Genomic DNA, 14,386 nt, shown 5'->3' on the forward strand with positions numbered 1-14,386 from the left:
TAAAAAATCATATGTAATACAAAAGTATGTTTTATGGTAACTTCATATTTCCACATTGTGCTAAGAAAGCTTTTTCACCTCTTCTTGCCCTGCAGAGCTGAAATGATGCTACAAATGGACTTTAACTTAACAAGCAGAATGATATATAAAAAACAGGATATGTAAAAATGCTACATCCAATAGCACGTGGCTCACTCATAAGACAAGATGTCTTTAACTAGAGAGGGGAGGTTGCTAGGAATAATATGGGTGCTGCATTGTTACATCTGTATGTGTACAATTTTGTAGGTAGAATCTCCCAGATTTCTTAATTTTCAAGGACAATAGTTTCACGCATACTTAACAGAGAACATTCTCAAAATGACTTAGTTGTCTATATTACTTAAAGACATGTCAACACTAACATAGCAAAAGCATCCCCTCTCTTACTTTATCATATCATGCTGATACACTATGATTCAGGTATATACGGGATGCTTCATGTTTATCAAAGATCACTGTATACATTAGCGCATGAGAGAGGATTTAGTAGTACCTGCAGAAATCATGGTGCCTACAGCTCTAATAGTACAAGTACAATGTTTTTACAGAAATCTTGTCTGTAAGACTTTAGTGTTTTTCATTCCTGCTATAACTCAGCTTTCAGAAAGCCAATGGCCTTCTGTCTGTACTTGCTGCCACTCAGCCCCACGCCTCATCCTTCAGACTGAAGCAACATGAACCCTGATCTTTACCATAGTCACTCCACTATTTTGCAGGTGAAGTTCTACAGGGTGACTCTGGAACCGAAAAGAGATCTCAAGCAGCAAAAATAAGATAAGAAATCCATATACTTATGTGGCCGTCAAAAGATAATTGACCCATAGAATCACATTGCTAAAGTAATTTAAGAGCTTATTTTGAGCTTACTAACAAAAGATGATGAAGAAAGAGTTGGAAAATCTATTACTTTCAAAGAACAGAACATCATTGGAATTCTACTGAAGCCAAGGAGAAACTGCAAAATTTGGCATAACAAGTGCTATTTCATGAAGGCCAGAAGTCCACCAGATTTTGCTTTGTGCTTTCCCAGATACATCATTGTATCTGGGAGCGTACAGTCATGCATCTGGGAGAAGACAGCACGCATTACTATGTATACTATACATTATATGCTCATAGGAAAACTTACTACAACATATCTTATTATTATACCAAATAGCACATCTCTGCAAGATAAATATAGTAGTTGAGTAGTTATAACTGCTAGCATAAATGAGTAAATGCTTTGACAATTTCTGTTTTGCAAGTTTTAACTTCAAGCCCAACAAATTACATTTTATTTTAACTTTATTTGTTGTTCTCCTTGGGAGACAGTTATCAGCAAGGTTATTCATTATATTTTAATCACAAAGACCCATGAGTTTGCCAGACAAAATGTCTGAGAAATAGGTGCCAGCCAATTATGCTAATACTTTGCAGCCTGACAGTTCATTTTAGAGACTGAGTTAATGTGTTTCTTCCTGTAAAGGAGAAAAACTACTAAAATCACTATCATGAGATTAGACCTCAGACAATAAACTTATTTTGGGTAGTTTACACAATGAAGTATTACCATTTTTTTTCAGACAAAATTCAGGGAAAACTGCTTTCTGAAGATTTCACAGGAATTGATAATTCTCCCTCTAGCCAAAAAAAAAAAAAAAAAAAAAAAAAAAGTTTGATTTTTTTTCCAGAATACTTGCAAGACTAGTGTATGACACTAATAAGAAAGGGATTACACGAAATAGAGTTTATGCATTTTGTCCTTTTAATAAGAAATATACTTTACTCTAGTCTGCAGAGCACGTGTTCATTCTGGGCATAATGTAGAGTAAGATTTTTTTCTGTCTGAGGAAAAATAGTATGAAATATCTTGTTAAGGAAGATATTTCCCAAAATGTTGCTATTTGTGAAACTTCAAAGAGAAGATAAAATACACATTCTAAAATATTACTACAATGATTACTACTAGGTGTCAGATAGTACCTTTCTTGGAAACCTTGCTGTTAAGATTGGTTTTAAATACCAGCTATGAGGCATGATTGACTGTTTTGTATTAGAATTCTTATCAAGCAATCAGATGACTTACTGCCAGTGCTGTATTTATTATGACACAAAGAGATGGATCCTGACTGACAGGAAAAAAAAAAAAAAAATCGAAGACAAAACTCACTAACTAAAATAGCCTTTCTGAGATTAATATACTAATTCCATAAAGCCCACTTACTACATCTCCTTCTCAACAGGAAAGTAGCTGTCAGCTAACATAAAACAAGGTGATTTAAAGAAAGAAGGAAATAAAATCATAATCTTAATAGCTCTGCCTGCATGATTTTGCAATGTATATTTCTACTGTATGAGACTCCTCTATACACATTTCTTATCTGTCCTCAGGTCACAACCTGCATACTGTATAGGACATTCAGCAGAAAAGCAGTTGCCAAACTCATACCATTGCAGTAACTGCATATCATTTTGAGTAAATGCTATAATTTTCATTTAGGCCCACTCACTTGCTATGCCCTTTGTCAGCAGAAATGGGAAGTAAGACATTCTGCAAGGTGGCATTTTTCTCCCCATGTCAGAGGTCTGAATAAGAAAGAAAAGCTCGGGGCATGTCCAAGCAAAGCTCTTTTCAAGTGGTGTCAAAGACCCCTTCCCTGTTGTGTAGAAGGAAGCTGGCAGTGAAATATGAGGAAAATAGCTGGAGGTCTAGGGCTGGATGACCACCATATCTGATAGAGTTGGTAACTAAACCAAAGACACCTTACAAAACATCTACATTAGTATTTCACTTCGGATGAGCAATGTTTTGTACATTTTGTGGCAAAAATAGTGCACTGAAAAGTAGACTCCATGCATACAAACTGGATTCAGTTCAAATTAACTAACCCAAAAGGCATGCTTCAGTGAGTCTAACATACTCCAGCCACTAACAGGTATTCAGTCTACAGACCCAGACTAAAGTTAGACCAAAGTAAATACCCTAATAAAAAAACGCAGGCCTGGGTCCTCAGATGAACTCAGATGAACTATCATACAATGATTTCTAATACTTTTTAGTCATAACCTTAGTGGAGGATAAGGCAAAATCAATACTACAAAAATATTTAAGGAACAAAACATTGCTATTTGGGTTAAAAGCCAATAAAGTGCAGGATCTTTGGAGTATCTCCATGTCTATTCCCTAACAAGCTGTTTTTCAAGCTACAGGTGTTTTCATTATAAACCTTTGCATGCGACAGGCTGACATTTACTTTTGCACCTATCCTCATTCACATGGACTGATTGGACCTAATCATTTTACCACTGATCTCTTTGTTACCTGTAAGGCAAAATCCAGAAGCAAATGTGGTTATACAAAGGTTATGCAGAACCCTCATCTTGCCTCTGCCTTTGGACAAAAAGAAAACAATTTTAGGTCAGGAAGAAGGTTTATTTTGCATTTACATCACCTGTATCAAATTGGAGTCTGCTAAAGCATGCAAAAGTGACTTGTTTATTGTCTTTTGGGTGAACATTTGGTCAGTTATTTGACTGGTGAAAGGAAGAATTACAAGAACATATCAACAAAAGAAGAAGAATGTATCATCCATATCAAAGGCTAATAATTGAGAAATTGAGGACTTTGTGTGACAGCCTGGATTTCACAATGTGTCAAGGGAAAGTACCATCCAGAGCTCTCAATGTCTGCACACAAATAGTTTCAGTATCATCCATCCCTAACCCAATCTGTTGGGGTTCTCACTGCAAACAAATTAGCTCCACACTTTTTCAGTGGAATCACAAGAACTGGACAAAGATAGCAGAGGCATCTACCACTTTCCCTGAAGAGTGATTTATATTGATCACTTTCATTTGTTTCCTTATACTTCCATTTGTTTCCTCATTCCTTTTCTCCATTGACAGCATAACTGGATTTTTGAAGACTACCACGTAGTGGCCTTTCTGGAGCACAATATTCTGTTAAAAGCAAACCCAACTGGTACTGCTAAGACTACCGAACATTTTGCTTTCTACTGCTCTTATCCCATGAGGCATGCAAAAGAACTCTTTTTGACACATTCCATCAGTCTCTTACAATGTAGTAGATTAGTTTTAATTTTTCAGGATTTGTAAACCAATCTAATAGGTAATAATGCCCTGAATACAAGTAATAATGTCCTGAATAACCAAATGTTGACTTAAATTTATAAACAATAAAACTTACTTATTCCCTTTTTTTTTCAGATATCACATAAAGAATTCACATAATTCATTTCACTCCTTATACCTGTAAGCTTAATTTCACTTGACTCCTTAACTTTTTATATTCTAGATTCTGCTAACTTCTGCTTTTCCCTCTAAGAATATCTGAAACCTCTCCCTTCTTTTCTGCTCTGACTAGTGAAAGTATTGGTTATATGTTAGTGAACTTCTTTTTTTCCTTTTGGTATTTTAGACATTCTCTGTTTGTCCGTTTACGCAAACTGTCATTTAAAAATTTAGATTTATTTACAATTGTCCTCTCCATCCTTCCTAAGAAATTGCAGAATAACAGAACTTAAATTCAGATGAGAACCATATTTGATTTTTTGCTTATTGTGTAGAAATGGCCACACTCCTGGTACCATAAGCACAATGCATAAGGAGATGGAACTGGGCACTAATGGGAGAAAAGGGAAATCCCCTTCTGACAAAGAAAGGATTATTGAAGACCCAAACTAGTTCTAAGATATAGAGAATGAGAGAAAAGGTACATCCATTAGGCAAAATGAGAAGGAAATACTGAAGAACCAAAAACTGCAAGAAATAATGTCAAATTTCATAACACTGCCGAAGGAGAATCTGAACCTACAATGCAGTTGACACAATAAAAGAGTTGTACAGAGGAGCAAATTATTATCAACATGAACTATTAGAAAATGGCCACAAGATGTTCTGTAGATTCTTAGAGTAAAAGAATTGCTACCATGATACAGAATCTGATTGTAATTTTTGGATGGTGGAAAAGCACCATGTTGTCCATCAGTAATATGAACTAAAGAAACAGGTTATAAATAGAGTGGTGTGATTAATCAAAGTTCAATTCACATAGCAAGATGCACAAAGTCTGAGAAAATTGGAAATCACCAGGAAGAGGTAGTAGCTACGCTTACTGGAAAGAAAATGAAACAAAAGTGCATCCTGAACTCAGAATATATTTACAAGAAATATAAGGAAAAATGTAGATCCAACAGGTTATCCTCTGACTCTGCCTGTTAGAAGAAATGGGAGGGAGATTTGGGGGGCATGATGCTAAAGCATTAATATTTAATATTTGCTTGTCTAGTACCAATGTGAATATCATTACTTGAATCGTAAGAGAAAAGCTGTCAAACAAATTGAAGCAAGAGGTTTCCTCGAAGCTCAGAGAAGATGTCAGAGAAGCAGTACAGAAGCAAAGAGCTATCTAATTGTGAGAATCATTATATAGATGATTGCTTATGAGAAAATAAAATCTTGCATGTACGCTTGACAGATCATGAGAAAGATAATAGCTTGTCATATTACTGGATGACAAAATGGCAATGAAAATAATTGGTGGTGACTTTTTATTACCATCACTTGGGAAAGTACGTATTGTACCCAAATACAGAGCTAAAATGGGGACAAGTTAAGAGTACAGGCTTGAGCTTGAGACACCCTCCAGAATCTTGGTCCTTCAGTACAGTCCCTGGCTCCATCACTGGTTGTCTGCAAAGCTAAAACAATTGAGGGAGTAACTGACAAGGGGAGGCCTACTCTATGTGTGCTTTTTATAAATAACCTGAATGAATGAAACTAAGAATGAATGAAAGTGAATGAGACCAAGATTAAGCAAAAGAAATCAAAAGTTCAGTACTACTAGTGTCTTCTAAATATTACAAATTCTTCAGGAGGAAAAAACTTGGCAATTTAACAAAGGAATGAAGAAATAGTTCTTTGGAGGATTTGGGAAATATCTTGGAAACAATATCTCAATAGATATTCAAAACTATACACGCTACACAGGTATTCAATATGCTATCTCTATTGCAAACTGAAAAAAAAAAAAAAAAGAACTGAATAAAACTAGAAATTAGTTCAGTGAAACATCTTTAACATCTTTACTCCAATATGAAGGATAAGAAAAAAGGACTGACAACAACCCAAGATGCAGACTATAAGTACAGATTCAAAGTGCAAATTATTAAATGTATTAAATCAATAATTAAGAGTTAATAATCACTATAAATTTATTTAATTCTATTTAGTATTTAACATATTTGATGATTTATTTATTACTAAATAACTGTGAAAACTAGAAAGCTGACTTAATTCCAAAACAAGCTCTACAATAAATGATTAATATACTCCCATTGGGAAATACTCAGTAAGCATGTGAGAGAAAAGGGATACACAAGCAGGAAAGGCTGGAAAAATAACTGTATAGAGAAAGCTGCTAGGAAAGCTCATGAAAGAAAAGCTGCAAATTTAAAGTGGCTTGCCAAGGGGGAAATGAAAAGAGAAGTTTTGAGCTGAATTAGTCAGTGATTTATACAAGACATTAAATCTAAGATGAATGGTACAACAGAATATCAGAAATATTGCCAGGGCCCCAAGACTACTGTTCATACCCTAAGTGGACATTGCAGTTTGTGCAGAAAACACAGTATAACAAAACAAGTTGTAATACTGCACACTGGGCAGTCTACAAGAAGCATGGACTGCAAGCAGGGGAAAAAGCATTATCAGTACAAACAGTTGTAAATAATAAAATCATGGAAAGGGGGGGTTTTCAAGAGTTAATGTTCAGTATACACATGGTAATACACCAGATCCACACTTACAAAATGATGAAAGAGTACTTTGTGCTGGAGTTTACCATTTACTGAGACTGTGAATTGAAAATGTGAGAAAATGTGGCAAATACATCTGTTATGGCTCAAACTTAAAAAAAAAAAAAAAAGTGGGGAGTGGGAGACAGAACACAAAAAGGCCAGTGATAAAACCCACTATTCAGAATGGTGGTACCCTAATAGAAGTAGGTAAATTGGAAGCTATAACTACTGGTATCCTCCTCTAAGCTACTGATGACGGAGAGGACTTTCTGAAGTCTCCAGTGGCTATTCTGAGTCAAGGTAATTCACTAAACGGACTATGGCATTTGCAATATATGTTTCTGATATAGGAATAATTTAGATGATAAACTAAAACAGACTTCTAAAGCACTATGTGTAATTTTATGAGGTTTTTACAACACAGGTCATTAAAATTCAAGAAAGAAGCACAATAAAACGCATAAAACATGAACATGCATATATACATAAAATATCGGTATCTCAAAAGCAGCATGTACCTCATGAGGGTTATAATCTGGAGGTAACTTCTCCAGCATCTCATCAGCAAGACGTTGCACCACTGCTTCTCGGGTTTCCCCTCCTCCAGTGCTGCTGTCTTTGGGCTGGATGCTTACTATTGTACTCAATGTCTCATTAGCCAGGTTAGTCTGGTAAGTTATATCTGCATTAGGGTGAAGTCCAAATACCTTAAAGAAAAAGGGAAAAAAATAGGAAAAAAAATGCAATTTTCCTTTTTAAAATTTATCAGTGAAAGAACCCATGAATACAGACAAACAAGGAAGAAAATCTACCACTCTATAGCATAATAGACATGAACAAGTCTGTGGAAGCCCACCCATTTAACTGGACAAGAACCAAGCCAAATTATACAGAAACATTAACACAGGTTACATCTACAACTGCATTTTCATTCAAACAACGAGTGTGGTTTTGAACTGATCTTCTGATTGTTACCACAAACCAGGCTTTGGATCATGCTGCACACAGACTTGATTCCTTTCCACTGGATGAGACTAGAGCTTGTTGGAAACATGCCATATGCAGACACTGACCCCTCACCACTAACTTCTCTCTACAGCTCTAATACCGTTGTACTTGCTCGAGTAGATGTCCCTAACAATCAGACCAACTGCCAATTCTAATACATTTTGTTTCACTCAGACTCTTAGGATTTTATAGCATGAAGCACAGCGAATAAAACACTGCCCATGTTTCAAGTACTCAGAGATTTTATGACCGGTGATAATATTTAGGATATTTTATGTTTTGAGCTATTTTTGGTTTAAGTCCTCCATTCCTTACTTCTCCTTCTTTTGAAATTGAATTATTTTATTTAAGAATACATCTAGCAGAGAATTACTGCAAAGCTGCCCTTTGTTTAAATGATAATAGCTTTCTCAGAAACCTCTGCTGAAATATCAGCAAGTCTCTGATTGTCAGGTGGATTGCAACTTTCATCCAGGAGGAATTGGACTGTAACTTATTTCACAAGCTCTCACTGAATTATAGCTATTAATTATCTCTAACAAACTTTGAACCACTGATCCAACAATGAGGAATGCTTACCCCCAAACTGAGCACCAATGCCAAGCAATTTTCTGTCTCATGTTATGTGGTTTTGTGTATTAAAATTAGCATATTCTAAGAAGGTACTCCTACTAATCAATATTTACACTTTGAGTACAGAACAAAAAGGGACGTGTGCAGCATTTTTTTTGTAAATCTAGAAACTCAAAGACAAGGGATATAAGTGGCTACACCTATGTCAAAGCTAGCAAAGCCAGTTTACACAGTATGTGGATCTGACCCTTACAACAGCATAAAGAACACAGTGCAGACCTATTGTTGGCTGTGAGAGAGTGTGGGACAAAAACTAGCATAGAATTAGATTCCAAGTGGGATTGAACATGTTTTACAGACAGCAGTTACCTCAGCCTGAATATTTAGAGCTGTAAAAAGTGAAAATATCGATCCACTTTATTGCACTCATATTCTATCATCACGTGATGAAATACACATTTGAAGATACACTCTTTTCTGCTTGTGCTCTTGCAGAATAAGGGCTTATTTGTCTTTGTTCTTTCAGATTTTGTGGCAATGCTATAGCCCAAGTTAGAAATACGAAAAATATCTTCTATCGTGAATGTAAACTGCAGTGCTAGACCAAGGGCTAATTTCATAACTGGGGTAGTATTGACAAAGACAGGGATGATACACATTGAAAAAAAATCTCTGGTGCTAGGTGTTCACGCAAGTGATATATGATCACAGAAACCAGAGTAGTAAAACAATGGGCAGAGCAGTGTCTTGGAGGTCCTGTAAATTAATCAAGGAGCCCAATTTCTCATTCCCTGTGATCCAAAATCTCTGCGAATTTTGATTAAAAAAGTGACGTTGGATTCTGTCTTTCAGGGTTTTTTTTAGCCTGATAAATCCTCAAAACCAATTGCTAATGCTCTGTGCCCCTGTGAAATCAAAGCCATTTTCAAAGGGATTGCTGAGTTCAATCACCCTCTTCAGAAGTCAGTGTTTATTCTGATCAGAGGTTGAAATTTCATCAAAAGAGCAAGGATACAGCAATCAGACTTATTCAATCTTTCCTTCTCAACAAAAAGTGGAAATGGGAGGAAACAAAGATACACTGTTTTGACTAGTACAATATCCTTTGTGGAACAAAGACAGCTGGGAGCTTTAAAGGTTAAAGGTTGCCATGAGCAATTTTGACAGATTTTGGAAGACAGAAGAAAGTAGACATGTTCTTTCCAACTTGTGAAAACATGAAGGAGAAATAGATGTTTGCATTCTTGGACTTCATCCTATTCACATAAAAGTCAATGGTTAAAGGTGCATCTTTATCAGCACAAATGCCCTTGCATCCTCTTTCACTACCTTCAGAGATTCAAACCTTTAAAATTTTGTTTTATGAGCATAGAATCCTCTCAGCCTCTTATCCAGCACATTATCAGTAAGAGAAATTCATTTTTTTTCTATTCAGTCCTGTCTATTTAATTATAATAGAAATTACCCATAAAGGCATTTATCAACTTAACAGCAATGAGACAGAAACCCATAACATTCACTTCTATTTCAATTTTAACTGACTTCAACACCTGTAGCTGTATTAGAGAGAACAGGAAGTTGCAATCCTCCAATGAATGCGACCACTTCAGCATACACACTCTGAGTCATGTAAAAATGTTTGCAACCAGGAGCTACCCTGGACTTTACTCCATCAATTCATGACAACATCCATCTCTCACTGTCCTCAGAACAAAACATTGTACTAAGTATAACTTGTAAAATGAGACTATACAGATTTATCAGTTCTATTTACTCATGTCTGCTCTATCCCATGCAGAGTCACAAAGTCAAGTTTAGGTTGGAAAGAGCCTGTTGAGGTCATCTAACCCAAACCACATGCTCAAACAGCTCAGCTAGAGCAGGCTGTCTAGAATGGTGCCCACTTGGGTTTTTGAACATGTCCAAAGACTGTGACTTTCCAACCTCTCTGAGAAACCTGTGCCAGTGCTTGGCCACCCTCACTGTGCTTTGCTGTGTTCAGACGGAATTTCCTGTTTTTTACTTTACACTCATTGTCTATTGTCCTTTCACTGGACACCAATGAAAAGAGTCTGGTTCTGCCTTCTTTACACCCTCCCAACAGTTATTTATACAGATTGATAAGATCCACCCATGAGCCTTCTCTTCTGCAGGCTAAAGGGTCCCAGATGTCTCAGCCTTTCCTCATATGAAAGAAGCTCCAGTTCCTTTATCATCTTCACAGCCCTCTGCTGGACTCACTCTGCTAAGTCTGTATCTTGCCCAACAGGACCAGGGCACGTGAATGTGGGGCTTCTTCTAAGTGTCTGTACCTCTACATCATCTTCCTGCTTAGCAGATATTTAATAGACACCCACTACAGCAGTACCCTTATTGGTCTGCCTGCTAATTCCGCCTGTACACTCATGGCTCTGGAAAATGATTTTTTTTTGACAAAAACTCTATTTAATACTTCAAAATATTTTACCTCAGGTGTATCAATCACTGGCAATTGCTCTATGTACTGTAGATAGTCTTCAACTGTTTTCCCTTTTGGAATAACATAATCCTTGTAGAAACAAAATTTGTCACTAAACATATGCTCTCCAAACCATACTCTTGCAAATGTATTCAGCAGTGCTTTGTCAAGGTCATCAGTTACGCGGCCACCGTACTGCACTTCCCCAAGCATATAGCGAACGCAGCTCCAGTTCACTCCACGTTTAATGTCCATGTCATCCAAATGATTCTGAACAAATTGCACACTGGCTGTGAAGTCTGCCTGATTAAATTCATAAGGAGTATTCCAGCCCAGTGGACCAAACTTTCTTCTTTCCTGGAAGACAGGCAGAATTAAAGGTAAAAGGCTGATAGTAATTTTGGAGAAAAGATTGAGTGCAGAAAAATACATGAAATATGCTGGGCTGTATTCCACCAACTTAAAAAAAATGATTTTTCACTTAATGCATACAAGGCCAAATGCTTGATTAATTATCTAGTACTTAAATATTTCTTCATTTATCATCACCAGTAGACAGAGATGAGCAAAAAAAAAAGAGGAATATAAACATTTTCTCTGAGAAAATACCCTCTTTTTTAAGTGCAGTGACTCTGTGAGTCTAGAACTGTAGTTTTTTAATTTCAGAAATGAAAGTGCTGTTTTAGGAAAAAATGTTCAAAATCCATCAGCCGTGACTATTTTTTGTGGTTCTTTTACGGACATTCATAGCACTGAAGCCCCTGCAGGTGCACACAGGAAAAAGTTGCTTCTTACTGAATCATTTACAGATGCAGCTAGCAGTATGTGGGTGTTTGGGCAGTATCTGATATTCTTAATTACCACCAAAAAGCTGAGCCAAAGGCAAGCATGCCACAGGCTGCCACTTGGACCACAATGGATCAGGGCATGGATGCCACAGAATTAAATTAACTAGGTAACAGATATAAACTAAGGATGCTGAAAAATCTGTCAAGAGAACAATGAAAAGTTGTGGTTAATCCATCAAGCACTTTCTCTAACAGAACTCCTGAAAAGCAAGACCCAGAACCATCTTCCACCTTCTTTTCCTCCTGTAGGATTCGGTGAAGGAAGGATTTATATTCATGCCATCACCCCCTCTCATTGTGAAAACAGTAGTTTCAAGACTAGGGTTTTATTCTCCAAGCTGTAAATTTCTTTAATGTACTTTTATGGTTTAAAGTATTAGTACAAACTGGTTAGTTGAAATATAGATCATACAGTCATGCCCAAAGACTTTAACATAAGAGTAATCTAACTGTTAACTGGTTGACTGTCCTTTTTGACTCTGAAATACCATCCCTGTTGGAGGGACAAGAACAACATGTGCAGGCAGGTGCAGTAATAGAGGCATGTTTTCTTTCTTATTCTGTTTATATTAATTTGCCAATATAGGCTTTACATATAGATAAGTTTTTCATTACTAACATATTCATTAACAAATGAAACATGGCTTCATCACAGAAGAATAAGAAACAATTTGAAACCTGAACAGTTGTGTGAAGAAATGCTACAGCATATAGCAGTGGTTTCCACTGGGGCATGTTGCTCACTTCTAGGTGATCCTGAGTAATAGCAGAGTATGTTCGTTTTAAGCTAGCTTTCACACCTAGAAAATAAGTATAAAAATATTATATATGAGAAAAAAAAAATATATGGAATTAATAACTCCAACTTCAGTTAAGCAGGATTCACTCCTCCAATTTACAGTATTATCTTATATTATGGCTACATATAGCTTCAAATAATCCCTCTGAATCAATTATCTGCTCAGCTGGTCATACCAGGCAAAGTTCAACTACATTTTGTTTCATGTAGAAGATGACAGACTGGAGATTATATTAAATTTTGGAATCCATAAGGAATTGCACTTAAGTAACCATATTCCAAATGTCAGCAGTAACAACTGAATAATAAACATAACTGTTCAACAACTGACAAAGACACCTAACATGTCAAATCAAACTGCACATCCAGTAGTCTGTATTTCAATATTTACATACAAAATGAAATTTGGTTCTACCAAAGATAATGTATTTAGATTTCATTCCTACAGCAATCTCAAAATTCTGTGTGCAGCTTCTTAAACTGGCACCAAGTAGATGAGGTAAGATCCTAAATTCATAGTGGAAATATTAATACTTGGGGAGGTTTGTTGGAGCACTGAGGCTTCATATCCCAGGAAAAGATTCAGGCAGATGTTACTGACACAATTTCAGCTTCCACAGAATATGTAAATAGCAGATGCTTTCTGGCAGTGTTACTCAAGCATAGTCTCTTCTTTGCCAGACAACACCAAGTGGGAATTACTCACACCAGGTCTGTCTTATGATACCTTCCACCTAATAAGCTTAACACAAGACTAAAAAGATACATTTCAAGTGCAGTAAATAGAATGGCCAAGTCACTGTACTTCTTGTGATACAAGAAAAGACTTTTTGCTTCTTTCCTATTTCACAAAGATCCTGCAGAACAATATTCAAGCAAACACATTTTCAACATATTATTAGAATAAAGCTCCGGAAATAAGAGGAATTCATCAAACAAAGAATCTTATCACATCATGCTACCAACATAGCAGGACAGTATCAGAACACTAAAACTGTTTATATTTAATCTTGACTTAAATTTTACCCCAGGCATATTTCTGTTATTAAGAGCAAGTTGCAAATTGGCTATAGTATGGATTAGAACACTGCTTCTTGGCATTATAGGGTGTCGTCACTTGATAGATTTGATTTATGATCTGAATGATAAGGAGTGATCACAGTGCAACTAAAAAAATGCTGAGCACTGAATAAAAAAGGGTAGAGGAAAAGAGAAAGAGGTAAGAAAATTTTATCAGGACACTGACTGCTCTTGAAGGTGAAGTATATACACTGAAAGAGTGTTTTCTACAGCAATCAAACACTAGAAATCTTACTAGAGTGCAAAGGAGGATGAATACTGAAATTAAGAGTTTTAAATGACTGAGGGATTAAATTTGACCTTGGATACAAATTCTCAGCTCCTACAGACTTCATTAACTGAAATCAGTGGTAAAATACACATATAAATGAAGGGTAAGTTAATGTGTTACACAGTCAAAAATGAGAGAGTTAAAAGACAGAGTGTCAGACTTAAGGATTTCTTTCTGCCAGAGTCCAAAATACTAATACAGCCTTCCCTCATCATACACAATGAGTAGACATAAGGCAGTGTAGTAAAGTTTCTTCTATAAATACATAAATGACATCTGCAGGTAGCAACATAATTTGGGTAAGAGAATGGCAGTCAACAGCAGGACAGCAGTAGCTTAGGAACTACTTAGAAAAGCTGGATGCTTTCATATCACACAGAATCCCACCAAACAGGTGAGGCAGGAAGGGGCCTCTGGTGGCCACCTTCCCCAAAACCCATTCTCAAAGCTGGATCAACTACAGCTGATCACTCAGCACCTTATCTAGGTGGGTTTTGAAGATGGAGC

General features: G+C 36.3%; 1 protein-coding gene across 1 annotated transcript in view; it reads right to left on the reverse strand.

Annotated features, from left to right (window-relative positions):
* The window catches only part of LOC116485621 (dynein heavy chain 5, axonemal-like), a 145,789-nt gene that overhangs the window by 14,931 nt on the left and 116,472 nt on the right, over positions 1 to 14,386 (reverse strand). Inside the window, exons 67-69 of the mRNA XM_032181113.1 lie at positions 12,408 to 12,529; positions 10,891 to 11,238; positions 7,361 to 7,549 (exon numbers count right to left, since the gene is read on the reverse strand). Coding sequence (XP_032037004.1) covers positions 7,361 to 7,549; positions 10,891 to 11,238; positions 12,408 to 12,529 — 659 coding nt within the window. The remainder of the gene's footprint in view (positions 1 to 7,360; positions 7,550 to 10,890; positions 11,239 to 12,407; positions 12,530 to 14,386) is intronic.

The sequence above is a fragment of the Aythya fuligula genome, chromosome 2 (assembly GCF_009819795.1).
Source record: "Aythya fuligula isolate bAytFul2 chromosome 2, bAytFul2.pri, whole genome shotgun sequence".
In the NCBI taxonomy this organism is placed as follows: Eukaryota; Metazoa; Chordata; class Aves; order Anseriformes; family Anatidae; genus Aythya; species Aythya fuligula.